Source organism: Cololabis saira, chromosome 5, assembly GCF_033807715.1.
Source record: "Cololabis saira isolate AMF1-May2022 chromosome 5, fColSai1.1, whole genome shotgun sequence".
Lineage (NCBI taxonomy): Eukaryota > Metazoa > Chordata > Actinopteri > Beloniformes > Belonidae > Cololabis > Cololabis saira.
In genome coordinates this window covers 34673814-34700523 of record NC_084591.1, presented here as the reverse complement: position 1 = coordinate 34700523, position 26710 = coordinate 34673814, and the positions used below count along the sequence as shown (strand labels likewise).

The 26710-nt window shown below is 42.5% G+C and overlaps 1 protein-coding gene across 1 annotated transcript in view; it reads right to left on the bottom strand.

Moving 5' to 3' along the window:
• dennd4a (DENN/MADD domain containing 4A) overlaps positions 1–24279 on the bottom strand; it is a 65850-nt gene extending 41571 nt beyond the window's left edge. Inside the window, exons 1-29 of the mRNA XM_061721785.1 lie at positions 24096–24279; positions 18125–18449; positions 17690–17936; positions 17526–17595; positions 17242–17411; positions 16350–16588; positions 16184–16250; positions 15994–16052; positions 15738–15882; positions 15260–15435; positions 14797–14897; positions 12370–12588; positions 11608–11753; positions 11223–11243; positions 10013–10146; positions 9650–9782; positions 9293–9499; positions 9075–9203; positions 8820–8964; positions 7985–8107; positions 6839–6949; positions 5641–6407; positions 5331–5550; positions 4020–4111; positions 3740–3915; positions 3163–3553; positions 2624–2741; positions 1379–1541; positions 1219–1283 (exon numbers count right to left, since the gene is read on the bottom strand). Of these exons, the coding sequence (XP_061577769.1) occupies positions 1219–1283; positions 1379–1541; positions 2624–2741; positions 3163–3553; positions 3740–3915; positions 4020–4111; positions 5331–5550; positions 5641–6407; positions 6839–6949; positions 7985–8107; positions 8820–8964; positions 9075–9203; positions 9293–9499; positions 9650–9782; positions 10013–10146; positions 11223–11243; positions 11608–11753; positions 12370–12588; positions 14797–14897; positions 15260–15435; positions 15738–15882; positions 15994–16052; positions 16184–16250; positions 16350–16588; positions 17242–17411; positions 17526–17595; positions 17690–17936; positions 18125–18435 (4945 nt within the window). The 5' untranslated portion in view covers positions 18436–18449; positions 24096–24279. The remainder of the gene's footprint in view (positions 1–1218; positions 1284–1378; positions 1542–2623; positions 2742–3162; positions 3554–3739; positions 3916–4019; positions 4112–5330; positions 5551–5640; positions 6408–6838; positions 6950–7984; positions 8108–8819; positions 8965–9074; positions 9204–9292; positions 9500–9649; positions 9783–10012; positions 10147–11222; positions 11244–11607; positions 11754–12369; positions 12589–14796; positions 14898–15259; positions 15436–15737; positions 15883–15993; positions 16053–16183; positions 16251–16349; positions 16589–17241; positions 17412–17525; positions 17596–17689; positions 17937–18124; positions 18450–24095) is intronic.
• Between the last annotated feature and the right edge of the window lie 2431 nt (positions 24280–26710).

Here is a 26710-nt window from a genome sequence, read left to right as displayed (position 1 = left end):
AATTTTTGCCATTCCTTCGGCAATTAATACGGCCCGAACCGTAACGTGAACCCAGGTGTGTTATACATAAAAATGTGCGTCTCCATCCTGCGACTATGCGCATTACTTTTCTCTTTCAAAGGTGTTACCGTGGCGACGCTAGACTCCAAAAGGCGCGCCCCCCTTCATCTGATTGGTCCATATTTGATAGTTCCCCAAAAGTCACCAAATTTTGCATGCAAGCCAGGCCTGGCGATAAATTTGATATTTCATGGTTTGCATTAATGGGCGTGGCCTAACGACTCAACAGCGCCCCCTAGAATACTTTTCTCTGCCATAACTTTTGAAAGGTTTGACATAGAGAGTCGTGGGTGGCGTCATGGGACTCGGTATTGAGTCCTTGACCATAATTGGTGAAAATTAGCCCCGCCCCTTCTTCTGATTGGTTGTCCCTATTTCCTGCTATAACTTTTGAATGTTTTGACATAGAGAGTCGTGGGTGGTGTCAGGGGAATCTCTAATGAGTCCTTAGGCTTCGTTGGCCTTAATTATCCCCGCCCCTTCTTCTGATTGGTTGTCCCTTTTTTCTGCTATAACCTTTGGATGGTTTGACATAGAGAGTCGTGGGTGGTGTCAGGGGACTCTGTAATGAGTCCTTGAGCTTTTTTGGCCTTAATTAGCCCCGCCCCTTCTTCTGATTGGTTGTCCCGATTTTCTGCTATAACTTTTGAATGGTTTGACATAGAGAGTCGTGGGTGGTGTCATCAGATTCTGTATGGAGTCCTTGACCTTCATTGGCCTGAATTAGCCCCGCCCCTTCTTCTGATTGGTTGTCCCTTTTTTCTGCTATAACTTTTGAATGGTTTGACATAGGAAGTCGTGGGTGGTGTCATTTCTGATATGCTTATATGGGGCGGTGGCCGTGAGTGCGAGGGCCCGTTCATCGCTGCTTGCAGCTTTAATTTATTTTTATTATTATAATTTTTTTCCCCTTCTCTTTCCTTTCTGTGTAACTTGAAAAAGACAAAAAAAAAGTATAAAAAAAAAAAACTCTTTTTTTACAGTGACCATGCATTTCAGTCGCTAGGATTAACCTGCTGGTTGAACTAGAGAAAAACATCAGGAGATCGTTTCAAGTCTCCTGGGGCTGAAGTAGTCAATCACCAAATCAATCCATTGATATTGGTGCCCTGTGCTGCCAGCATCCCTTAAAAGAGAATCAAAGGGTTTTGAACTTACTGATATTTATGTTGTTTTTCCCCAAAGCGACTAGAGTAAGGAACAATAAATCTCTGTAGAGGCTCCTTTTTGGGAGGGAAAAAAAAAAGAGTTAAGTTCTTCAGTCGTATCACTTCACTGACATCATTTTACATTCGGAAAAATAACTTTCTTTCCTTACCTCTGCCTCTTAAAACCCAACTCAGGCCCCAGCAGCTGAATGATCTGACTCATAGGCTGATAGACGTCACTCTTCTTAATGCCCCTCACAAAGCCCTGCAGAAGCTCCACGGTGAAGAGCTGGCCTTCTTCACACAGCCCAGAGCGAACCAAGGAGTTGGCACCTGCAAAGACGGATAGGAATAAGTGTCTGTGCTCAAGAGCTCACCCGTGTCCATCATTCAAAGTCAAATCTAAGACGCTGATAAAGACATCATGACGTGCAGGAGTCGTGACCTGAATTATTTGCGATGTAATTGTTCCATGAAGGAGGCATATTATGCCAATCAAAATACGGTAAATAAATGGGGAAATTGATATAGTATGTGCTTCCAGCATGATTTTACAGCTGTGTTCATAGCAGCCAGTTTTAGGGCATGGAGTCAGCTACTTGACGTGACTCCACTCCTTTCTTCTGCAGAGTGTGCATCTTTTAAAATCTGTGTTACAGTTTGGCCAAAGATCCTCTATACAGAAGATAGCGCATTACCGATACTGCCAATGGTATGAAATGGTATACACTTCCGGTCTCCTAAGTGGGCGTGGCCGCCCCTCTCCCCACATCGTTTTGGAACATACAACACTAGATACAGTACAACTTTCTTCCAAAAAGACTTAAATAATAAAAATAACAGTATTATTAAGCAAAGAAGCAAGTTTTATTTTAGTTTTAAACTTCATTTTATCCGATGGGAAAACGATGAGAGCCAAATCTCGTGAGAGTGTGTTGCTCAGACAGAGACAGGTCTCAAACAAAGTTCATTTTCTCCTAATCTGTCGGTCTGAAAATTGCCATTTTGGTGTCAGAATGTTCAGAAGGTTTGTGGCTTTTGGAAAATGGGTCCCATATTTACTTTGGTTACTATGGGGCGAAGGAATTGGTAATAATCTGTGCTCACGTTCACTTTTCCCATAGGACTCAATAGACTCAGGACCTACTTCCGGTCTCCTAAAGGGGCGTGGCAGTCACGTGACACAGATACAGGAATTCGAACCGTAGTGGGCTGTCTCGTTTATTGAACGTCTCTGGTTTGGCCAATCAACCACAGTGATGCACCGTGTGAAATTGAGGAGAGCTGGTTCTGTGATGTCACAGACCTATTTAAATCTGAATGGCTCTTTCCCTGTCTATGGAGCGAGATCTATTTTTGAAAGCAATACTAACTTGTGTGACAGAATCACACAACTAAATGCGGTAATAACTTACAGTGAGTGTTCCACAGGATGTAGCATGGTTGAACTTTGTCTTGGTGCAACTTTGGGTTGTCCCACATGATCCTCACAAGCACCTGCTTACTGTCTTCAGATGAAACATTTTGAGGAGTCTGGAGGAGATGACACGTTTCAAAAATTAATCCTTTATAACATTAGTCCTTATAGGTTGAACAGTAATCTTTGAAATGACTTCATTACAGAAAATCCTTGTTGCTTTTTATTCCATCTGTTTACCGTCTGTTTGTTTGTTTCGTTAACCAACACCAGGGGGAGCCAAAGTCCCAATTTAACGAGCCTTCGAGAGAACATACCCTAACATCTTTGTAAAGCAGTAATGCATCTTTCTCACTTTTTGACATTTAAATGGATTAAGCAAGCTAAATCAAATGTGGCAACATTTTATCTTATCAAGCACTGACATGCTGACTGCTGATCTTCTTGTTTCACTGCCACAAGTGCATCTTTTCCAAAATATCCAAGATATCAAAGTTTAATTCCAGAAAATAATGACTAAAATAAGGGCCTCTGTACCTGATCTCCACGGCTGCAGTGTTGGGACGCCAGAATGAGGGCCGGCAGGTTACTGGGCAGCTCCAGCCTTCTGAAGTACCACATGAGGTTCCAGAAGACTATGGGGTGTTGGTCGACAACACTTGGGCAGGAGAGGGCCTGGTCGCCCTCATTCACCAGCAGGCTCTCCAGCTCCTTCCACAGAACCAGCGGACTCAGGTACGGCACCGTCACCAGGTCAGAGGCAGATGTTGGGAGGGACGCCGGTGCAGCCTTGCCAGCGCTCCTGCTGCTCTCGGGTTCCTTCGGGGGAGCTGCAGACGGCTCAGCAGCATCGTCTGTCGCAGACATTTTGCTCCCCTCTTTAACAGTCACGCCCTCCTCTTTAACAGGATTACTTCCTGTAGAAGATCTGAGTGGAGACAAAGATGTTTGGTTTGTGTTTGTATGCATGTGTCACTGCTTATTTATGGAAAAGTGTAACAGCGAGCAAAACATCTGATCTAGCAAATAAGGACTTTGCACATGACCACGCTCATGAATTCAGTAAAAGAAAAGATTGAATGGTAAGGAAAATACCATATTGTGCATATTGTACCTGTTTTGTGGTCGTAGATCTTTAATTTCTACGTTGAGGAAAGGCAGGAAGGCTGTGCCGCAGAAGGGACAAGTGCTGTTGAGGTTGGAGTCATTTGCTGTCCAGCCTGACATGATCTCCTCATCGTACACCAGGCAGTCACATGTTTTACAAAGCGAACAGCTGGACATCAGCACCTAAGACACAAAAAGCATCCGGGTTTGAGATAAGTGATCATTTCTGATAGGAGTCACCATGCAGAACGGTGTCTGATCAGGGATTCAACAGGCAAATATCTCACCTCTATGATGTAATTAGGAATGAGCTGGAAACGGCTGCCATCGGGGGAGGAATCTGGAGTGTGAGGAGCTTTAGAGGGAAGTGCCAAACCACCTGGATATGATGGAAGATGGTGATTAGATGGACAAGGTAAAGCCAGGACTTTATTTTCACAAAGTATAAAAATGCAATAAAGCCGCCACCCTCCTTTATCAAAGTTTTTTTAGGCAGGTTTAGGGAATTTGTGTGTTTGAGCGTGCACACGTGTACCCATGTTCACGTGTTTACATGGAGCATGGGTCCCGTGGACGAGTGCAGGAAAGCCTACACATCGAATCAGTCCTTATCCCTGCTGGCCTAGTTTCCCCACAGAACAACACAGACGCTTTCTATAGTCGATTCTTGCTCTTCCTCTAAATTTAGACTGTCACAAAGTGCTCGCGCCCGAACCAAAACAATGGCCTGGTTCCAACAGTTCTACAAGAAACAAGACCTTTTGCACCCCAGTCACTTTCATTGGGAATAGAAATGACTCAACAGTAGGGCTGCACGATTAATTGTTAAAAAAATCGCGATCTCGATTCATGCTTGAACGCAATCTCATTTCCAAATGACGACGATTTAAAAAAAAAAAAAAATAATTATTATTATTTTTTTTTATTTTTTTTAAAGATGGCTGCATAAAAAAAGGAACAAATATTGTTAAATTGTTATTATTGTTTAAATTATTTAAAGACAAGAGAGATGTTTATTGTTTTTATGTTCAATGTCAGCTGTTACAAAGTTGATGCCAGTCTTTTATCAGGCACCATCATATTTTTTGTAACGTTTACCTTTTGTATCGGCATCTTCTTAATAGCAGCAAAAGGCAATGGGGGGTTCATCCCAGCCAGAGGAATAATTTGTTGCCTCAGAACTACAGGATCTGTTACAAGTCCCCTTTCTGAAAGGGTGTTCAACTCAGGGAGGAACAAATATTGTTCAAAATTGTTATTATTGTTTAAATTATTCAAAGGTTTGTGTAAAGAAGACAAGAGATGTTTATTGTTATTATATTTTTGTTTAGCTGTTGCAAAGTTAAAGTAATAAGTGCAATAAATTTTATATTGGAAAAAAATCGTGAGAGAATCGTGATCTCAATTCTAAGCAAAAAAATCGTGATTCTCATTTTGTCCAGAATCGTGCAGCCCTACTCCACAGCTGCTCTTTTTGTCCTCAACAACAGTTTACATGTAGATATGAATATATTAACCTATTATGTGAAAAAAAATAATAACTGAAACAGTACCACATGTGCAGAAAGTATTTAGATCTGTAAATAAATGAAACCCACCAGAGAAGGAGTTGTGTCTGAACACTCTGTTGGGGTTGACAGGGCTGCTCAGGTTTGTGTGATGAGATGCAACAGGGCTTCTCCTGACCCGGGTCGTGTTGCCGTGCTGCGGGGACGTAAAGCCATCTGGGTCCAGACAGGAGTCATTATCAAGCAGCGAGGTGCATTCTGCATCTGCCGAGGTCAACGAGGAAACACTCACACGGTCGGAATTGGTGTCCTGCAGGTCAGAGAGGAAGACAAAACACTGTCACCTTGCTGGCGTACATCTTCTGAACAGGTTTGTTTATGAGAATATCGCACGTCTTACCTGCGTCAATGACGTCTGAGATGACAGGCGAGAGTAGAGGCGACTCGCCTTCTCAGCCACGCCCTTCCCTGCCGAGATGACGCTGCTCTTGAAGATATCCAGAGTTGGGGTTAACAGGGAGTCCATAGAGAAGGATGAGGTGGAGGGAGTCGGTGATGATGGGGAAACCAAGGAGGAAGGCCTCTCCCTGTCTCTGGCACACACACCCAGAGGAAGAGACGGTGACGGCCTTAGTCTTTCCTTGGGCAGTGATAGGTGTGTACTGGAGCGGACCATGGTGGAAGATTGCGGAGACGAGGAACAGCGAAACAATGGGCTCGAAGGGTTCTGCAGGTCCATGCTGGATGTGCGACTTCTCAGGGGGCTGTTGCCGTTATTCATGTACGTCTCAATCTCCTCGGCGAGGTTGCGACCGGTGTTCGGTGTGCTACTGTTTTCCCGCTCACACTCCGGTTCTGTCGCCACGGCCATCTGTGACAGGGGATCAAAGCCCGTCTCAATACCGGTCCTTGTAGCTGTTCCAGCGCTGCAGCTGGCACTCCTCTCCACCAGAGGATTCTGTTTATCGGCCTCTGGATCCTCTTCCTCCACTCCGTGCAGCCTGTCGGCGGTGTGGTGATTCTGTTTGGCTGAGCTGAGGAGAGGGACGGCGAGCCTCGTAAATCCCTGTCCAGACAAATCAAGGGATTTAGGCCGCTCTGTCTTTGGCAATACTCCACATAGAGACGTGTCGCTGGATGGACTGGAAACCAGCCGGCTGCCGCTGCCTGCGTAGAGAACACATGTTGCAAAGCATTCGGGTCAGACAGATCTGTAAGGTTTGGACACTGTGATCATCTCCTTGTCAAGAAATAAGTCAGACCTGAACCGGCATCTGTTGTTTTGCAACTTCTTGTAGAAAACAAGTAAGAAGGACATTGCATCACAAAAAAATGCTATTTCATTTGCAACAAATACCAGGCAAGATAATTCTTTAGTCATCTACTTACATAAAACACGCAGCTGCGATTTCATCAGGAGAATTTCTTACTGAGAAACACTCTGATCTAACAGCAAGTGGATGGATGGATGGACAGAACATTACACTCACACTGGGATATTATTAAGCTTTTTAAGACTGGCTCTGAGCTGTAACCCGCCTCTGCAAACATTGTCACTAAGAGGGAAAGATTAGAGATATAAAATATGCACAACTCACCAGACTGCCCCAGTGCTTTGTCATCCACCAATGGAGTGCTTTCACTCTCTCTGCTGCACAGCCTCTCCTCCTCTTTCGACAGGGAATCGTAGCCTTGGTCAGATTGTCCACCTAAAAGAGATGAAAAGCTTTTCTCATGAGTTTCATTTGCTTTTACATTTTCTTTACCATTTCATGCCTTCTCTTATAAGAGATGGAGGGAATTCAAAATCTGCTTTTAGTCTCAATGATTGCTCCATAAAAGACCGCTGATCAGAGAGTTTTTCTTCAAAAGAATGTCAATGTCAGTCTTCAGAAGAGTAACAGCCCACAGCTTACGGCACAAAAGACTGCCGGGATATAAAAAGCAAGAGAGGCACAAAAGGACGGGAGTATTTTTATAACTCCCATCACACTCACAGAGTAAAACTGCAGGGAAAGATACTGCATCTATCTGAAAAGCCTGTAAAGAGCATTGTCTTTATTGGAGGGGAGAAGGGAAAGGTTGTGCCAGGTTCTATGTGAGGATAATGTAGAAGAGCTTTAAGCTGCTGCTGCCGATATGTACCATCCTATGTCTGGAGTCTGTTAGAAGGGGCACAATAAGAAAAAAATCATTGCTGACCCAGGTCTTCTAAGTCCCCAACCATAAACTCCAGATTTAACCGTGCTGCATTCACTCAACCTTGGAAGTTGGAAGTCAATCCTACTTCGCTCTTGTTTTGTGATTTGCTGGCGATCAGAATGAGCTGATAGTGCCACACCAGGACTAAAGTCTACTGTTTAAACACAAATATTCTTGTTCTTCAATTGATTTTTCTTGTGGTAAATTACATCAGTCACATTGAAACCTTTCATAATAACAGCAAACTTGTAAATATCAGTATCACAAACTAATTTGGACTCATCTGTTATCACCAGCATTGGGTGTTAAGTTACTTCAGCGCATCTGCAGTGTATTGTCATAACAAGCCAGGCCAGTTCAACGTATGGCTTGCAAAGGGTTTGGAGCTAAAAGAGTTGTCTGGCATTTATAAATCTCATAAGTTGTTCCAGTTCAAGGTGGCAAGGATTCAATGAAATCAGATCAGACCAAAGCTGCAACATGAAGCAAGCACCACTAGAGGTTGATCATGAAGCTTTCAAAGTAACGTTGTGTCTTCCTACCCGTGCTAACTCCGTCATCGCTGGAGTCCATTTTAGTGAAGTCGGTGTCAATGGAGGTGCGCTCAGCAGAGTCGTTTGCACTGTCCAAGCTGCCATGACTGAGTGTGTCAAGATCACTACCGTCTGAAGGGAGAAGATGAAATCAGGAAAGAGGAAATGGATTCAAAGGTAAACAAATGATCCACGAGGGGTGGATCAATATTTTGCATTCTGCAAACTGTTATTTGACAAGACAATATTTGCTAAAATAACATCAATTGGTCCTAGGTTTGAATCTGCAAGGTTGTCTGTCTCAATTGCACCGGCCCTGTAAATGACCGGTGACTTATGCATAGTGTAATCCCACCTATGAATCCCCTCCCACACACTCTCACAAGCGAGTGGAATCTGAGTGCTGAGACTGCTGGGAAGAAAAACCTCTTCAGTGGTTTTAATGATCATTTAATTACGGTATCATTAAAGAGGAGCAGTCTGGGAACAGGACGTGCTCGAGGAGACTGGAGCAGGAATTAACGTTAGGAGGCTCAAAGAAACCAGCACTCCTGCGGGACGGCACTCATTTACATGTGTTCATTAAGAGCTACTGAAACTTAAAAAAAGGAGAGAGAACTCTTTTATTAAGTTTGTCCACAGTTTACAAAGTCATTACTTGTGAACTTCTAATACCAAACATTGTAAGGCAATAGTTAGCTAAAGTTTGGCCATGCATTGCTATGAAATGGAAAACATCCATGTGGGTAACAGCCACAATTATCTTCCAAACAGGCGCTTGTTGTGTGTTACATTTACTTTAAAACATTAGCGATTGCAGGGCTAGAATGTTGGGTTTTGTCACCTGAAAGCTGAGTGTCCCTGTGTGGAGGCTGCTGTTTTCTCCCCGCCTGCTTGAACTGGAGCACGCCAAGGATTACGTTCCTCAGCTTTCCCCAAAGGAAGTAGCCTCCTCTGGTGGTGGAGGGCCAGGTGCTCTCCAATACCGCCTGCAGCAGGAGGAACGATGCAGAAAACGATATGTTAAGATGTACACAGTTCAGAGTAGAGTTAGATAATCTCACTGAAGCTTACTGACGTTCATATGAACAGCACACACCTTGTTGTAGTACCCATAAGTAATAGCGTTGGGCTGGACTCCGGCCTTCTTCATCTCAAACAACACCCTGACAGCCAAGACGGGCTGACTGTACTGGCCGCACAACTGCAGCAGCACACGGTAACACACCTCCAAGAGAAAGTCACTTCCAGTTAAAAACCCTCATTTTTGATAGTGCTACATGCTACATGATGAAACGCCTGCATCCGTTTTCTCACCTCATCTGGAGCCTGCAGCTTCTTGTCTTGCATCCTCCTCAGAACGTCATACGCTGTGCGCAGAGCTCGAACCTTAGAGTGGCAGCTGCTAACAAATCCTGGCAAGCAGATGAACCACAGGCCGTAACAGTGGCGCAGCAGACACTTGGACCACATCTGAGGCATTGATGAGTACGTTTTGGCCAGTCTCTGAGCTGATTTGATCTCCTGCCGTACAAAAGACCACATGGAGAGTTCATACATTGGCCTTGAGCAGCCAGATTTACATTTTAGATTCAGATGCCCTTATACTTCAGTGGGTAGAATAGTACAGCAGAAACATTAGTATAATGTGAAAAAGAGCCTCGTCTGGCTGACCTGTTTAGAGCGTCTAAAGATGGCTGTAGGGCTGGCTGGGCTGCTGTGGCGCGTGGTGACGCATGCTGACAAAGATTTTTGTCCTTCCAGCGGCTCAAGCAACTCAGCTCTCAACACAGGGAACCCAGAGTAGCTGCAGAAAAACATGTGCTTACTTCAACATCAATAAACACTGGGAAAGCAGGTGACGTGGAATATGCTTGCTCTTCTAGACTCCATGTATTCCAGTTTGAAAACAAAAATAAATGGCACAGTCCTGCAGCAGTGGCGAGGAATTCATACTAAACTTCTGCTTTAGGAGCATTTTCCTTTGTTCAACTAATGCTCAAAAGAAACATTTATGTCAGTCATTTAGGATGGTACCTGAAGCACAAAGGATGCTCTTCTCCCTGAGGTAGAGGAGGCAGTTCTGGAGGGTTTATGTAAACCGTGTGCTCACTGCGATGAGATTCATCCAACTCAATTAGTCTGGTGTCTTCTGGCCTTTCACTGTCAATCTGGTTTCAAAAGAAAGGAACATGTCATTATCTTTGCTATAAAAGCAAATGCTGCATAGGCTCGTGAGCATATGATACTGTATGACCCTGTTAAATATGAGAGACACGTGTAAGATATGAGTACATCTACATCAAAAATATGGCACAGGCCCAAATCCCATTTCTCTTGATCCTACGAATCCTCGGAGACTAAATGAATCTAGGTTGCGAGTGACCTGGGCAAAATGGGGGGCATGCTGCTCTAGAGGCATTAAAACCCCGTAAATGAGGCTTTGGCAGCACTGCTTAATACTAAACTGCCACATCAGTTCTAGTTCACATTCAACTATTCAAGCCTGGCTGTCGGAGAACAACGGCAGCAACACAGAGCGGTACATCAAAAGCGTGCGTGCTCCTTTCTGGCGAAGGAGACGACAGAATGGCTGCCTGTGAGATCATCAAAGCCTACACTGCTCATGTTGCAGTCGCTTGCCTTTTCTGAATCGATTATTGGCTTATTTCAAGTCTGAGCTTTCATAAAACATTAACATTATTGCAGTGGCTGAATCGTTCCCCGGTGGTCCTGAATTACAGCGTTTGTTCCACTCAGTTGAGTGGATGATTCATTCAACCGACTCTTTCTGACCTATTTGCCCTCGCTCCAGTTCTGCTCAGCCCAGCGCTGCTTGTTGTCCTTCCTCTTACACCCAACATCTCTTTCCCAATCACACATTTGTTGTCAACCTCAGCAGCACTTCTGCTGAATGAATCAATGCTTCCACTTCTCAATAATTACCACGATGACCATTCATGCAGAAGCTCAAAATGTTCTTTCAGGATGTAAATATGACTTCCTGATTGCACAAGTTTGCAAGCACAGACATTTTCAGAGTCTTTTTTTGGCCAGGATGACTGACTTTGTTCAAAAGAACTTGTTTAATGTGCAAATAACTAGCACATGACTCTAACTTCATCTAGATCAAAAAAACAAAACAACACACATATACACAGTATAACATATAAATAACATATAACCCCCATATATAATAAATGATCCACATAAACATAGAAGACTGAAGGAAGTTGTGGTGGCTTACCTTCCCTCCAGTGGTAAATAACTACCATGTAGGAGCAAAAGTGGCAAAAAAAAGGAGCAGAAAGAAAAGACAAAAGGAAGAAAATGAGAGAAGAAAGGACAGAAAAAACATTTTCAGAAGCCAGGAAATACAGGAAATTATAGATGAGAAAACTGTAGTGGTGACCTTAACGACAATCATTCAGTCAGAGGGTTAATTGGTGTTAATTTCAGCGAGTTTGTATTCATCGCTAATTAATGCCTACAAATCAAATCAAATGAGGGCCATAATGAGAGTTCATCAGACAAGGCAGTTTATAATTAATCATTGAGAAGCTCTGGAAGTGAAATGATGCTTTGTTATTGCACAGCAGAATCCTACTTGTTGTAAGGTTTCTGAGCCTCACCTTATCGACGCACTCGTCAAAGAAGGCCAGGCCAGCGTCTTTGTCACTGACGAAGGAGCACTCTTCTACGAAACGACTGAACATCTGAGTCTTGGTCATGAGGGAGTAAAACCTCTGATGGGAGCGGTCCCTGCTCTTTAGGAAGCCTGTAGAAGGAAACACATTATTTTCCAACACATTTCGGGCCAGGGGGCATTAAAGATTAGCAGACATGTTATTTCAAATTTTAACAAGTTGACACAAATTCCAGAAGACTTAATGACATAACCGTGGCAAGCTTTGGTCGGAATAAAGAGTCCCCTTCTCATCCGTATATGTTCTTTCATTTACTTAAAATAAAAACGTCACGCCTCTTATAACATCACTGCCAGGATTAAAAATATCAGGCATTTACTTCTCAGGCTGTGACAGAATACTTGGCAGGGTCAACGTGCAAATGTATCCAACATTTTAGGAAATAAATAAATACTGTGGTATGAAACAAGTTGTTCTCGGCCGCTACACTTGCATAAGAGCGGACAGATGTGCCGGGACATTGTGCTATTAATCTTCCTTCTTCTCCGACTTGTCATCCAAGCCTTATTTTCACAGAGGCTTAAGTTAAATCACCAGCAGTTATTTAGGACACATTTTGACGCGTCCCTTTAGCCAAAAACAGTATTAGATCATAGGAGAAGTGAAACAATAATTTGTGGTGTTTATATGATTCATAATCACTAAAAAAGATCACTAAACCCAAAAATGGTAGAGAATGAGCGTTACCTTGGATGTCGAACAGAGAGCTGACGTCGGTGGTCTTCTCGGACGGAGCCTGGGTGATGGGCTGCAGGCAGGAGCGGTAGCCTCGCAGGATGGCTGCCATGAACCGCAGGAAGGCCTCCTGAATCTCCAACTCCAGGGTGTGGAGGCTCTTCCCACCTTCAAGCTCACTGTCAGTCATTGTGTGGTCCATTTGCACATCCTCACGGTTTAGCTGACCAGCTGAAACAAAACAGTTTGATTCAATATTTTATTCCCGTAATTCATAAAAAGCTAGACAGTAAAGAGGGCTGCTTATTAAAATGCCATACAGCTGTATATACAGTGGTGGACAGTAACGGAGTAAATTTACTTGAGTACTGTACTTAAGTACATATCAAGAGGATTTGTACTTTACTTGAGTATTAGATTTCTTTGGTACTTATTACTCTTACTTGAATACATTTCCAAGACAAATATTTTTACTTTTACTCGAGTAAATTTCTAGGAAGGCTGAAAAGTACTCGTTACTTTCAGGTCTGCTCTTTTTTCTTCTTCCCTAAAATCCTATTGGACACAAGCTGTTTTTGTCAAAGGAGGAGACCTATCACAGTGCACGCTCTCCACTGGGATGTACGTAAAGCGGAAATACGTCAAGCCTCCTCAAAACGATACCGCCAAAGTAGCCTGCGTTTGTCAAGACAGAGCCGCAACAATGGCTACGCCTGCGTCAGGAGAAGAAAGACAATCCGCTGAGACGTCTGAGTCTGATAATGAGCCGGACTCGGAGCAGGGACTTTCACAAAATCCTTGGCCGTATCTTAACTCAATTCAGTTCAACCGAGTAAAAAACGAGGGCACAGTTTTTTGTAAAGCAGTGATGTTTGAGGGGGATCCAGACTTAGTTGGATGGTGCAGGTTCATTTGGTTTCAGTTCATGATTGTTAATAAACTCTGCATCATCTGCTGTCCTCTTATGATCCCATTCATTTGATTTGTTTTTGGTGTTTCTGCAGGTTTTATATAACATTGTGGTTCTAAAAGCAGCACATCAGTGCAGCTGGTTTCAAAGAGTTAATTCTCAGAAACAAGAGTTAAAAGATCCTTAAATTAATTTGGAAAAAATATAGTAATTTACTGATGTGGAAAATAAGAAATGTACTCTTACTCTTACTCTTACTTTTACTTAAAGTAAATTTAAAAGCATTTACTTTTGGATACTTAAGTACAAGTACTTTTCTACTCTTACTCGAGTAATATTTTGACTGATCTACTTTTACTTGTAACGGAGTAAATTTTGACCAGTAGTATTTGTACTCTTACTCAAGTACTGGGGTCGAGTACTCTGTCCACCTCTGTGTATATACACCAGCTAACCACATAGCAGTTAGCTATTTTATCATCTACAAAAAACAAAAAAAAAACATAACAGAAGTGCTTTTTACTGCTAATGCTGTGCTGGTACTTTTCCCATAATGTGATGAGTGTGCAAAACAAAGAGCACATCCCTCTGGTGTCGGCAGAGATACTCAATGTCCAATGTCATTAGTCTTTACAAACTTTTTAAAGCAACCTGATCAATAGTGCTGGAGCTTTCCTGTCTGGATCACAGCGTTTCCGAGAACAACTGGCCAGCGAACACAGACACCAATAGATCCCAAAACTGTGTTATAAACTGGCAAACAAATAAGAGATTATTTTCTCCCTCCCAGAATGTTATTCTATCCGAGCTGGAGAGCCTCTTCCGATGCTGGGATTCATTTTTGGATCAATATTCAAGGGTTACAGTAACCGAAATCCCCTGCATGGATTTGAGGGAAACAGACCATAATACAGCAGATATTCATATATCCTTATAACGTGTGTAACTTTGAATAAAGGGCAAAGGAGATGTACCAGAAAGTCTGAAGAACATAATTTTAGCAGCCTGATTTCATAACGCTGCCTCAGTGAGAGCTCTTTCAAAGCTTATTGTTTTGTTGCAGCTAAAATGACAAAGAAAGGCCCGACAGCAACAACTCAAATATTACTAACAACAGTGCAAAAGCAGCTATGTACAAACAAACAAGGCTGCAGCAACTAACTCTGTTCTTTTCTGAGTCTTCACTTGCACTTTTGCATCCACAACTTTAACACTTTTGGCATCCTCAACACTGACGTCTTCTGCACAGTTACATATCATCAGGTCAACTCATGAGTGCGGGGTGGAAAACTGATAAATGGAAGGGATGAACGGGTATATCAGAGGGGCTCTTCGTATAAACACACAAAACCCCTCGTGCATGCCCAGAATTCCTGGTGCATCATCTACAGATGCAGTCATCACAAGCGGTTTTGTGTACCGTTGCGTTCCTACAGCTTTCCTGTAAAGATGACTGTACAGGCTGACTCAGACTCATGTAGTCAATAATGAAACCACTTAGAAAACGACACAGCATCAGATTGACTTACCCTCCATGAGCTGCTGGTAGAGCTTATTCAAGCTGTTCAGGAGATGTTTGCAAGCTCTCCTGGGCAGGATTTTCCACGTTAAAGCTTTCTTGTCATCTTTTCTGAAAGAACACCATATGGTTCTCATCACACGGGAGGACAGTTGTGAAACATTGCAAAAAGATATGGCAGATTCACTGACACCACCGCTGACAGTTTAATCTTTTTACGAAATTGTTCAAGTTCATGTGGGAGTTCAGTTTGCTTTGTACAGTAAAAAAAAAAAAAAAAGAAATCCACATTCCAGGTGAAGTCATTGCATAAGCAGGGCTCTTGCTGACAGATACGGACGACCTTGGGAAATAACTTTAACGTTTTAACCGAGCAATGCAAACCCTAACGGTGAAAGGCTCATTTTGAACGGGTATCCTAAGGTTGACGGAGGACATCCATCACAGATTCCAAGCAGTCAGAGGTCACTTACTGGGAGATGGTGTTGGTGTCCAGATCCACACAGCTGATATCAGCCGGAGGCACATAGAGGTCAAAGTATCTGGAGTCCAGGCCGACGATGAAAGGACAAGGCGCACTGAGCACACCAGCCAGGGCCAGCGGGCACAGAGGGATGTAAGGGCAGGGCCAGTGAAAGGGAAAGATCATCTGAAAGACAGCAGAGATTTCCATCAGTCCAATGAATAAATATCATTATCTGCAGAGATGAAACAAATCTATCTGATTCTTACTCTGAATTAGTCTGCAGTCTTTATTTCCTTCTCATACTTTAGAATTGCCTATGCTCACTTTTTTGGATAGTATTTTTCTTTTATACTTATTGTCTTCTTTGATGCAATTACACACGCATCAGTTCATTAATACTGCAGCGCTGCTTAACAACTGTACTGCAGACCACCCTCTTTAGGATCATTATCATGCAAAGAGGACATAAGTAACAAAAGACTTACAGACACAAGGGCCTCGGTGACACTGGTGAGCACAGCAGGACGCAAGGAGTGAACCAGGATCTTGTGCTCGGTGACCGCCAGCACCAGCAGAGTGGCTGCATTTTTTGGGCCCAGATTGAGTAGTAATGTGGAGAGACTCCCACCACTGCCACAAAAATAACCCAAATAAAGTAAAGTAAAGGATAAGGACTCAGCAATGACCGAAACATTCTCATGTTATATAAGATTGCAATTTAATAATAATAATAATCTCTACCTGAGAGGCAGCGGAGAGGACACAGGCTGGCTCAGCATGAGGCTGTCGTGTGGCGACAGCTGCAGAAGACCAACACAGAAGAGTTAATGGGCTTTGTGCTTTAGTGACCAGGCCATTTAACCGCATTAATGTCAGACCAAATAAAGCAGGTCTGTGGAACTGGAGCTCATTCATGGGATCTCAAGCTTACCTGTACAAGGATACGTGGTCTCTGAGTGGAGGGGAATGGTACATGCTGCATGAAGTGAGAGATGTGCCTGTGAGAGAAAAACATTCAGTGGACAATTTTAGCTAGTTTTGAAGGCGTGCCTTTGGTAGACTTCAACAAAAAGACAAAATCTGTAAAACTTGCTCACTTTTCAATTGGGAGCGCATGTGGTCCAGAGATGGAGTACCGGTAAAGGAATGTGAGAAAGCTCCTGAAGGACTGGAAAAAGGGCCAGTGAGACAGTAAACAGATGCTCTTGTTGCTGTAAACATTTCTGGTCCCGTCATGTCCGAGGCCGGAGCTTGACAGGCCGAGCTCTGAGCGCTGACGCTCCAACAGGTTCTCCTCGGGATAGGGCTCATAGAACTGGATCGCTGCTCCGTACACCTGCACACAAACAAATCGTATTCTAAGTGTGATGATCAATGGCAACTTTTTTCAAGATTAGCAAGACTCAGTCCTTTGAAGATCCTTTTCTCCACAAAATGAACAAATCATTGGGGGCATGAAGTGCTCAGAGACTATCCTGCAGACAAAAGCTTGCAGGGAAGAAGGAATGAGCACTTAGGCATTCAAACTAGCACGCTATCCCAAGTGGTGCATAGGCCATTCATTATTCAGAAGATGAGCTACACAGAAAAAAAAAAAGTTTTATACTGCACTGCTTTCAAGGGCTAACAGCCTTTTAGGATTCCAAACACAGCCCGTCGACTACTTTTGATCCCAAATGAAGTTTAGAAATTGATCGAGATGTTTCTTCTTAGAAAGACTGCCACAGTTCATCGGCTGATCCATTAGGGATCCCGATGTGAGAGGCAGAGAGGGAAACGAAGACCGAGAGCCGAACAGGGATGAAGCTATCAAGGGCCAAAACTATGGGAATTTTGGGGGAACTCCTTAACGATGATGTCAATGAAACATTACTCAGAGTTTCCCTTTTGTAGAGTTTTCAGTGTGCACATTTGTCATTTGCAACATGTTCTAAATCAACGCGACACGAACACAGATGTCATAACACTGAGGTAAGTAGGTGCTTTTACCTTCTCTCCAGAAGCCCCCGTCAGAACAAATGTAGAGAAAACAGGTAAGGAGTGCTTGGTGTGCGCTGGCCAGCACTCGATCATTGCCCCCATGGGGAGGCAGAACATGGGCACTGACTCGGGCAGCGGAAAGGATTCGTAGTCTTCCTCAGGGTACCTACACAACAGGCCTGGGAACAACACAGGCAAATAGAGTTTATATGAGGACGTTATATATTACCATCACACGCCCAGAGCTGAACTTCTGTTTCTTTGACTTAAGAAGATTCTGCATACAACTCTACCTGCTTTGTATGCGATCGCATTTGTTTTGGCCAGAGATTTCTTATAGCACAGGTAGACGGAGGATCCCCACTGGAGTATGGAAGAAGACAAGAGATCACAGATTAGTAAAGGCCTGCAGTGAAACGATGTAATGTATGGGGCTGTTTTTGGAGCTGTGTCCCACCATGCTGCTGTTCAGGTTCTTGTCCACCTTGCAGAACGTATGAGGTGGCGTCTCCCCCTTGCCAGGAACAATGATGCAGACGTCAGTGACGGCCAGCGAAGTGTGAGGCTGGCTCTTTGGAGCGCGGCGGTAGGTGATGTAGATGCGCTGGGAGGACGAGCTGCTGATGTTGGCAGGGCGACCTGAAGGTGTGGTCTGGACAATGTGGCATCCCGGTTTCAGCTTTTCCTTCCACTCATACAGAACCCTGAAATACAAGCCGGAGTTGAACGGACTTTTTTAAATGATACATGTGAAAAACCTGAGTGCTTTGGAAAAAGAGATAGCTGCTAATCCAGAGGATATGTTAAAGAGCAGATTACTCTGACCCATGGTGGAATGGTGATTAGTGGTGCTGGGTGAGTAAAGGGTGAGTGAGTGAGGATTACTTCTTACCCGAGATCTGTCAGTGGAGGTTTATCTCTGCCTCTCTTGAAGCACAAGAAGATCTGAGGGCCCCTGAGACTGGCACCATTGAGCTCTGCAGATAGGCCAGAGGGGGTGCTTTCCAAGCAGGTGAAGCCCGGGGGAACCTCCTCACCAAGGGAACGGATCACCACGGCAACATCGGTGATGGGGGCTTTGGGTTTAACAGACCTGGGACCGGTGTCATCAAACTGAAGATCCTCTTCCAGAGGCTTGGATGAGTCAGTGAGGCCGGCGACCACAAAGTAGTCGGCTACACGAGGTGCTTTATCCTCCATCATTTCCCATTCCCACACTGTGGAACAGAGAGCAAAGAAGGGCGGGTGTAGAGGGGCTTTCATTACTCATTTTTATCAAAGTTGCAAATGTACCTCAGCTAAAAAAAAGCAGGGAAGGAAAAGACTTTTACTTTTATGAAAAGACTGGGCTGAGCAGCACAAACGAGTTCAAATGGTATCATTTTTGAATTCCCTCCGTATGAACACCACGTCGATGTTCAAATTGTTGCATGACACAACAAAATGAAAATACAATTTAGCAAATCATTTAGAACATACCATTCCAAAGAAATAACATATAAAGAGGGCATCTGGAAGCATTTAACGTGCATTCCTGCCTGTACAACACAATGTATTTACCTAGAAATATGTGAACATTTATGACCCATGATCCTACTACAGTATATGCCATGGGTGATTATGTATGATACAACACATGCCTTTGAGAGGGAGGAAAAAAAAGAAAAGGAAGCATATTTTGAGCATTAGGAAATGAAGTGCAAATACATTATACTACAGAAAACAGCTTTTTCTGAGCTTGCGGCGAGCCAGTGTTCAGCATTTATTCTGGGCTTCAACAATAAAGAAAAGGATTGCGGAGCACCTCTGAATCAGCTTGCTTTGCTTTTATCTCTGCACATGTAGCCTTGGAAACCCTTATGAGCGCTGGTCCAGATTTCTGTACTTGAGCTGAAGAGCTTGCTTTATCTCTTTCAGCAGCTCGTCCACACTCACTAACAAACAGCTCCTTATTATTTCCACTGGCGTCACACGTGTGAGTTGGTATAAAATGTTTTCGCTGCGAGATGGGCCACTTTGAAGACCCTTGGCACACAGGAAGGTGTGATCCTGCCTCACCTACGTGGGACCCTGGCCTGCACTAGTTTTAAAGCCAGGGGCTCTGTGTTGTTGCTGCCTGCGGCTGTTCGATGGGGAAGACAGCTGAACGCCACTTATGGCCTGTAGATGTGAACGTGAAAGAGGCAGGGTTACAGTCCTGCCGAAGGCTTGGAAAATGCTGCCATTAATGGTCAATGAGACATCAAATAACATTTGAATTTAGGCATTAAATGCAAATGTCATTGCAAATTCTCCTCCCCCGGGGGCCCCCCTGGTTTTGAGGGGCCCCAAGCATTTGCCTGGTGTGCCTGTTGGCAAGCAGCACCACTGTTCCCCCCTCTTTGGAAACCACTGCTCTACAGCAACACTCGACAACAACCCTTGAGCATACGGAGTAGCTGAGGATCACCAATTTTCTGTTGACCCACGCCGGCCCACTATCACCCCGATAATCCTTCACAGCAATTCGCTCCACCTCTTTCAGCCCAGCACATTTCTTGTTGCATAAGCTTGTTTACCCTACACGCTGGAAAAGTGGTTTTATACATGATGACTCATCTACACAACCTACTTGTCACTTTGAAGGGTTTTAACTGACATTTGTTCATGTCCAGGGTTCCCTGAGTGGCTGATGGCTCTTTGTTTTGATGGATATTTTGTCCTTTTCAGTGTCTAGCCTCACAGGGAAGCTTAATGACTCAGCAAGCCAGACAGCTTCCAGCTATATGACCCCATTCAACACCAAATCAAATTATAAATAATGGATTAACTTCAACAGTAAAATATGCAAATATTCATTACAAAAGCACTTGTGTGAACAATAGATTTTTTTTTCTTTCAATGCTTTCTCACTTTTTCAGCAATCACTGGAAAACTTGCTGGGCTGCACAATCCAGCTCTCAAAAATAAAAACAGCCCGACCATGAGATACTGTGGCTCCTTTAATCGTGTGCACGTTCATCAGTGGAACCAAAACATGTTTCATTCTGTTTTGCTGAACATATATCAGAGCACTCTGTTTAGCAGAATATATTATTAGCCATATGTCTGAAAACAGACAATGTGGGCAGAGCATGCAAAGAAAGCAGAGAAAGCTGCTTCGTATGAAATGATCAGGAAAGAAAACCAGACAGCAATGTTATACAAGTCACAACGGGGTGTGGGTAAAAAAGTCCCACAGTTTCAAGGAAATCGGGGGTTTCGTCACCTATAATTCAGATGATCAAGAAGAATAATTCTGTGCAACAACCAGGCCAAAAAGAAGCCTGGAAAGTATTTTTTCATTTGATGTTTTCAGGGAACCATAATTCTTTACAATTTCTATGGTCAGAAATATTTTTTGTTGTTTTGTTTTTTACTTGCACGTGTCCAATAAATGAACACTTATTAGGGGAGGCTGCGCTGCAAACAGCCCCAGCCCACAAGATTTTAGCCAGGATGACCGAGTTCAGCCTTCAGCTGCGTCCAACTGTGATATCACTCTTATATCACTGCAACTCTGTATGAAGTCCTGTATCTGGTATCTTCCCCCTTTTTTCCCCAAACTTGTATTGGTTAAACAGTCACTGCAACCCCACTTGGTTAGACTTACACATAAAATACCAAGTTAGGAGCATAAAACTTCTGGTATGAGTTTGAGATTAAATATAAAAGCTACACAACTTGCTACTGTCACTATTTCATAAGACCCTACACACTCTTTTTGATGATAAAGATACAAACATATGATAAGTGATTTTTTTTTTTTTTTTTACTAGTTTAGTTTAGTTTATTTTCGGTTTATTTCAGTTCTCCAGAAACACTTTTTGGTGGCAGATTTTCCTGGTGCTGTAAAGGCTATCGTCTTTGGACCCTCAGGCACAACAGCATTGGAAACGGACATGGTTTTCCAGAGGAAATACCTGCATGGACCTCCTGAACACAGACACAGTTCATCACTGCAGCCAAAAATGCAAGTTAAAGTTCTAGGTTGTAGAGAAAGAAATCAAATGGATAAACAACCCCCACAGATACCCTAGGCTCCCTGTAGTCCAGGCTGAGTGATGATGAACTGATGCGGAGTGGAAAAACTGTCCCTAACACTGAATGAACTGGAATTTAACACTTTTTAGAGTCATGGATGCGTCCCCAGACTCAAGACAAGAGGGACCTCCAGCTTGTTATCAGTGTACGTCTCAACAGCCAACAGCTTTGAGTCTGTGGGGTACCATTAGTGCTCTGGTCAGGGGTAACTTGTAAACATGTAAAGGCGGCATTAATGGTCAACAATCTGCACAGGTTTTGGAGCAACATTTGTATACACTACCATCCACAAATTCATACATTATTTTTTTTTAGGAAAAGTCATTCTTATTGCAGCAAGTTTACTTCAAACGACACTGAATGCATTCAAGCAGCATACAGTAGCCTATGGGCGGGAGCCAAAGCTCACTCGCTGATGAAAAGACAGAAAAACATGAGAAATGAGCTGAAATCCTACATCTTTTAAGACGGGGAAGCATTTCACTGTCCGAACTACTGCAGTTTGTCTCCAAACTTTTACAGAGTTTTGATTAAAAGAAAAGGCGAGTGATGCAATACACAGTGGAGACACGCTGCTGGCAGCAAGGGGGAAATATCTGCCAGTATTTCAAGATACAATGAACCCTGTTTCAAGATTTCATTTGTAGTCTAATAATTTAGGATTGTATCATTTGAGACGATGTTCAGAAAGTTTGCCAAAGAGTCACAAACTTTGCACAACCCCTGTCAAAGCTCCAAAAGACAGGTCATAATGGCTACAAATGAAAAGCCACGGTAATCTGTGTTGACATTTCAAGTCGTTCTAATGATCTAAAGTGGTTCTGTTGAGCTGATGCACCTCTTCTTTAATGTGACATAACATCTAAGCCAATCTGGAAAATACCTGCTCCTCTTACATGAACGCTGCTTATGCTCAGATGCAGATATGACAGCTGTGTCCCATAACACTTGAAAGGTTCTGGATTAAATATAGATGTAATCTCCAGCTCCAACCACCACGACATCCATTGCGTCTATTCCTCCCCCTCAACAGGAAGCACAGGCCTAAAATTATATCTAATCCTCTCCATAGCAACAACACTAAAATTCACTATTGAAGGGAACATTTCTCCCTCTGAAGGTATGCGAAGGATAATTGTTACCGTCTCCTTTAACGAGGATAACGTTGAAATGAGTATCTTTTTAAAAGTCTGAGGATCATATCTGACATAAAGTGGATAAAAAAAAAAAGCTGTAAGACTTTGTATCAATAAAAACAGCTGGATAACCGAAAGGTTAGCACCTCTCTTGCTGTCACAGTATGTCACGACTTTGATTTCCCAAACCCTTTGAGCCTGAACTGTGACACATTTTGGGCAATCCTGCATTGGCTGAGGACTGGAAGCAAGTGACTCACAGTCTCCTCAGGAACTGCAATCTCTTCTTAAACCACACTTTTCTTCATAATAACGCCACATATAAGGACATGGCGGATTTCCTCTTCTTGCCAGCCAGCAAACTGACTTCCCCATTCACATCCACTACTGCGTGGATTAGTCATCTCTAACTGTCAGCTCAGCAGCAATTTGTTAACCATTTATGCCACAGCGTTCCGGTTATTCACTGTGATTTCACTCTGATAAGAAGGCTCAAAACCCACAAATCCCCCAGTGTCTGGAGGCGTCGGGTTTTATTTTGTGACAGTGACAGCTCTACATTGTTTTCATTCAATGAAAATGAAGTTTGCTGTGATGGAACTGCCAGAGAGTTTGTCGGCTAAGCTCAACATGCACCTCAGACCAGGTCACCGATCCAGGTCACCGGTCCAGGTCACCGGTCCATGGCATACACTTAAAACAGTTTGATATCAGCCTTGAACCCTGGAGTTTGGGGGGGGGGTTATTATTAATGATCTGAAATAAAATGTTTGACTCTTGCTTTGAGTCCTGTTGTGGTTGTGGCCCTAACCGGAGGAATCAACTGCTGGATGGTCAGGCTGTGCAGGGATTAGAGGGCTGCGTTTGCATGGGGGGAGGGAGGATTGACAGCCTGATCCAAGACGGGAACCACCACAACATTTTTGTGTTCAGCATCTGCTCCCTCTGAAAAACAACCCTCTTCAGCCATTTGCATCATGTTTGGCAGAGGGAACCCTGCTCGCTACACGGGGCGACCACACACGCCCAAGAAGAACAGAGTATAGACGGATGAAGAAGGTGCTGCAAGTAATAGAAGGAAAAAACCGTCAAAAAGCCCTGCAGGATAAGCCCGCAAAGCTGGCATCACGTGCACCGGGAATATACGAGATAAACGTGAACGCTGCCCTTTGGAAAATACCAGTGACCGCTCTGCGAGCACGATATCAGAGGGGTTTTCTCATGTGCGCGCATCTCAAGGAGCCATCTTATGGAGCATCCACACGGGATAAGCCGAGGACTTCAGTGTAACCAATGGGCGCGCAGAAAAGCACACACAGACGACCACTATGACGATTCATATTATTCTTCCAACACACACAGATGCACGACAACAATGTCACCAGGTTGGCTGGTCCGCGCACCATCCGAACCAGCGATGCAAACATTCAGGGAATCGCATAAAACACAATATAAATCAAAGCGGAGATATAAATAGTACAATAATAATAATAATACCAATACATTATTATTATTATTATTATTATTATTATTATTATTATTATTATTATTATTATTATTATTATAAGAAGAAGCAACGATTGATTTGCTTATTGCATAATATTATTATGAGAGGAAAGCAATCGTTGCTTGATCGTATTCTCAGAAAAATAAGGTTGTACTCACATCAGTGCGATGGAGAGACGATCTGTCCAATATGAGCGCGCGTCCAGATAAAACGTCGGTGTCTCCTTGCCTCGTCTGCTTCTATTTTCTTACTGTCTATACAACCAATCACTATAAAATATGTTTATGTGCGCATAAATCAATGTTGTCTGGATCTGAATAGACGGTGTAGTCCTGAGCAGCGTTTTATCCAGACCTGCGCTGATCACGTGACTCGTTACAAACCTCGCGGACGTCACCGATGACATGCAGGCAGCTCTGACAGAGATGAGGAAACTGCGTTTCTTCACAATTTATCCTGAACTACAACTGCTTACAGGAAGAACAGTATTATTATTATTATTATTATTATTATTATTATTATTATTATTATTATTATTATTATTATTATTATTATTATTATTATTATTATTATTATTATTATTATTATTATTATTATTATTATTATTGTAGTAGTAGTAGTAGTAATTATAGATATAGGCAGTGGCGTCAATTCAGTCGAAGCTAAGGTATGGCAAGGTTACAAGTCACAGAACTTAACTATAATATCAATCAACACGTCCAGCAAATACTGTAGCTTATCTGTACTGTGTGGTCAAGAAAATTGGAACTTTTTCAAATGCAGTCTCGCTCACTGCAAAAAATCAAAATCTTACCAGGAATATTTGTCTTATTTCTAGTTAAAATGTCTCATTTTTAGTCAAAAAATCTCATTACACTTAAAACAAGAGTCATTACCAGAAAAATAACTTGTTATTTGACCATTTTCACCTGTTTCTAGTAAATTTTCACTTGAAATAAGTAGAAAAATCTGCCAGTGGGACAAGATTAATCTTTTCCACTGGCAGATTTTTTCACTTATTTTAAGTGAAAATCTACTTGAAACAGGTGTAATGAGTGCAAACAGTGAGTGCAAACAGGTGCAAATGTAATGAGATTTTTTTTTTTTTACTATAAATTAGACATTTTAACAAGAAATAAGACAAATATTCTTGTTAAGATTTTCAGTTTTTGCAGTGTATAATAACTAGTGAAATCGATCATGTTGTTCTGATTTGCATTTGTAGTTATTCTATATGTATTAAGTAATAGAATAATCAATACAAATAGACACAGAGTAATTCCATAAATGTATTTAAAAAACAAACATTTACATTTTCCCTTGAAGCCAAGGTGTGGCGGCTGCCGTACCTTGCCATACCCAATTGACGCCCCTGGATATAGGTTATTATCTTACCACAGGCATAACATTAAAAAAAGTAAGACAACTCACCTTTAAAAGGACACAAATTGGCCAAACATAAATACCACCTACCACAGAAATGCAAGAATCCCCCAAATGAGTTTGTCATATCAAGCACAAAACAAGTGGAGACGCAAAAAACAAACAAAAAACCCCAGACAAACAAAACACACCACATAAAACGTAGGTGAAAACATGACAGGAATGATACATTATCAAAATGGGGCATAAAATGGCCAAGATGGCCCAAAGCCAGCCAAACAGGGAGAAACAAGTTCTCTGTTCATCCCAATGAGTTTTACTGGCCCAAGTGGCCAAGTGGAACTGTGCAGGGCTTCCCCTGTTGTTTCATACCATCATTAAATAATTTATGGCAAAGATTCAAAACATATAATAAATAGGACATGCAACAAAAAAAAAATAAATACAAAAAACAGAAACATTTGTCAAACACAGTGAATTTCACAGCACAACATAACCTACAATAAACTACAACTCCACTGACCTTTCTAACAAGACAAACTGCACATTATAACTTTCATAAAATTGTCATTTGTATTGTGTTTCCACCAAGCGGGATGGTATCGCTGTTTTTCTGCCCCCCCCGAAGGTGGAGCTAGAAACGCTAGTCACTCCATGGTCAACAAAGAATATTGTCTCCTATGTCACACAGAGATAAACACAAGATGCACCATCCTCAGGTGTTTTTGTTGCATTGCACCAGCATGATGTCAGGCTGTTACGCAGCAGAGGTGGTTGCAGCTACACAGCCAACTGGAGCTGGAAAAACTTCCAGTTGAGCGTTAGATCGGGGCTTATGTTGTCAAACGGTACCGCAGGACCCAGAGGTGGAAAAAGTACTGAAAAATTGTAATTGAGTAAAAGTATCTTTACTTTGCTTAAATTCTACTCAAAGTAAAAGTAAAAGTACTCATCTAAAAATGTACTTGAGTAAAAGTACAAAAGTACTTAATTTAAAATGTAATTTGAGTAAAAGTTACTTTCAGTTATTTAATGCAAAAAAAGGATGAGTCACAAATCAAATCCAGCACAAGTTGTTTTAATCAATGATGCTCTGGGGCCTCCCATCATGCCCCGGGGCAATGACGCGAGTATTAATATAATATGTATTAATATATAATATATGAATTAATGTATATTATTACATGTATAGTATTACTGTATTATTAATGTATTAATATAATACATCCGTGGAGTGCACGGACACAGCCGTGACGTCACGCCCAGAAAGAGACTTTTATTTGACTTTTCCGGCCGTTAAAAAACATTTTTGACGGATATAAAGTCCATGACTTAAAAATATAGAAGACAAAGATTAGTAATTGCCGGTGATTACAGCTGGAAGTGTCCT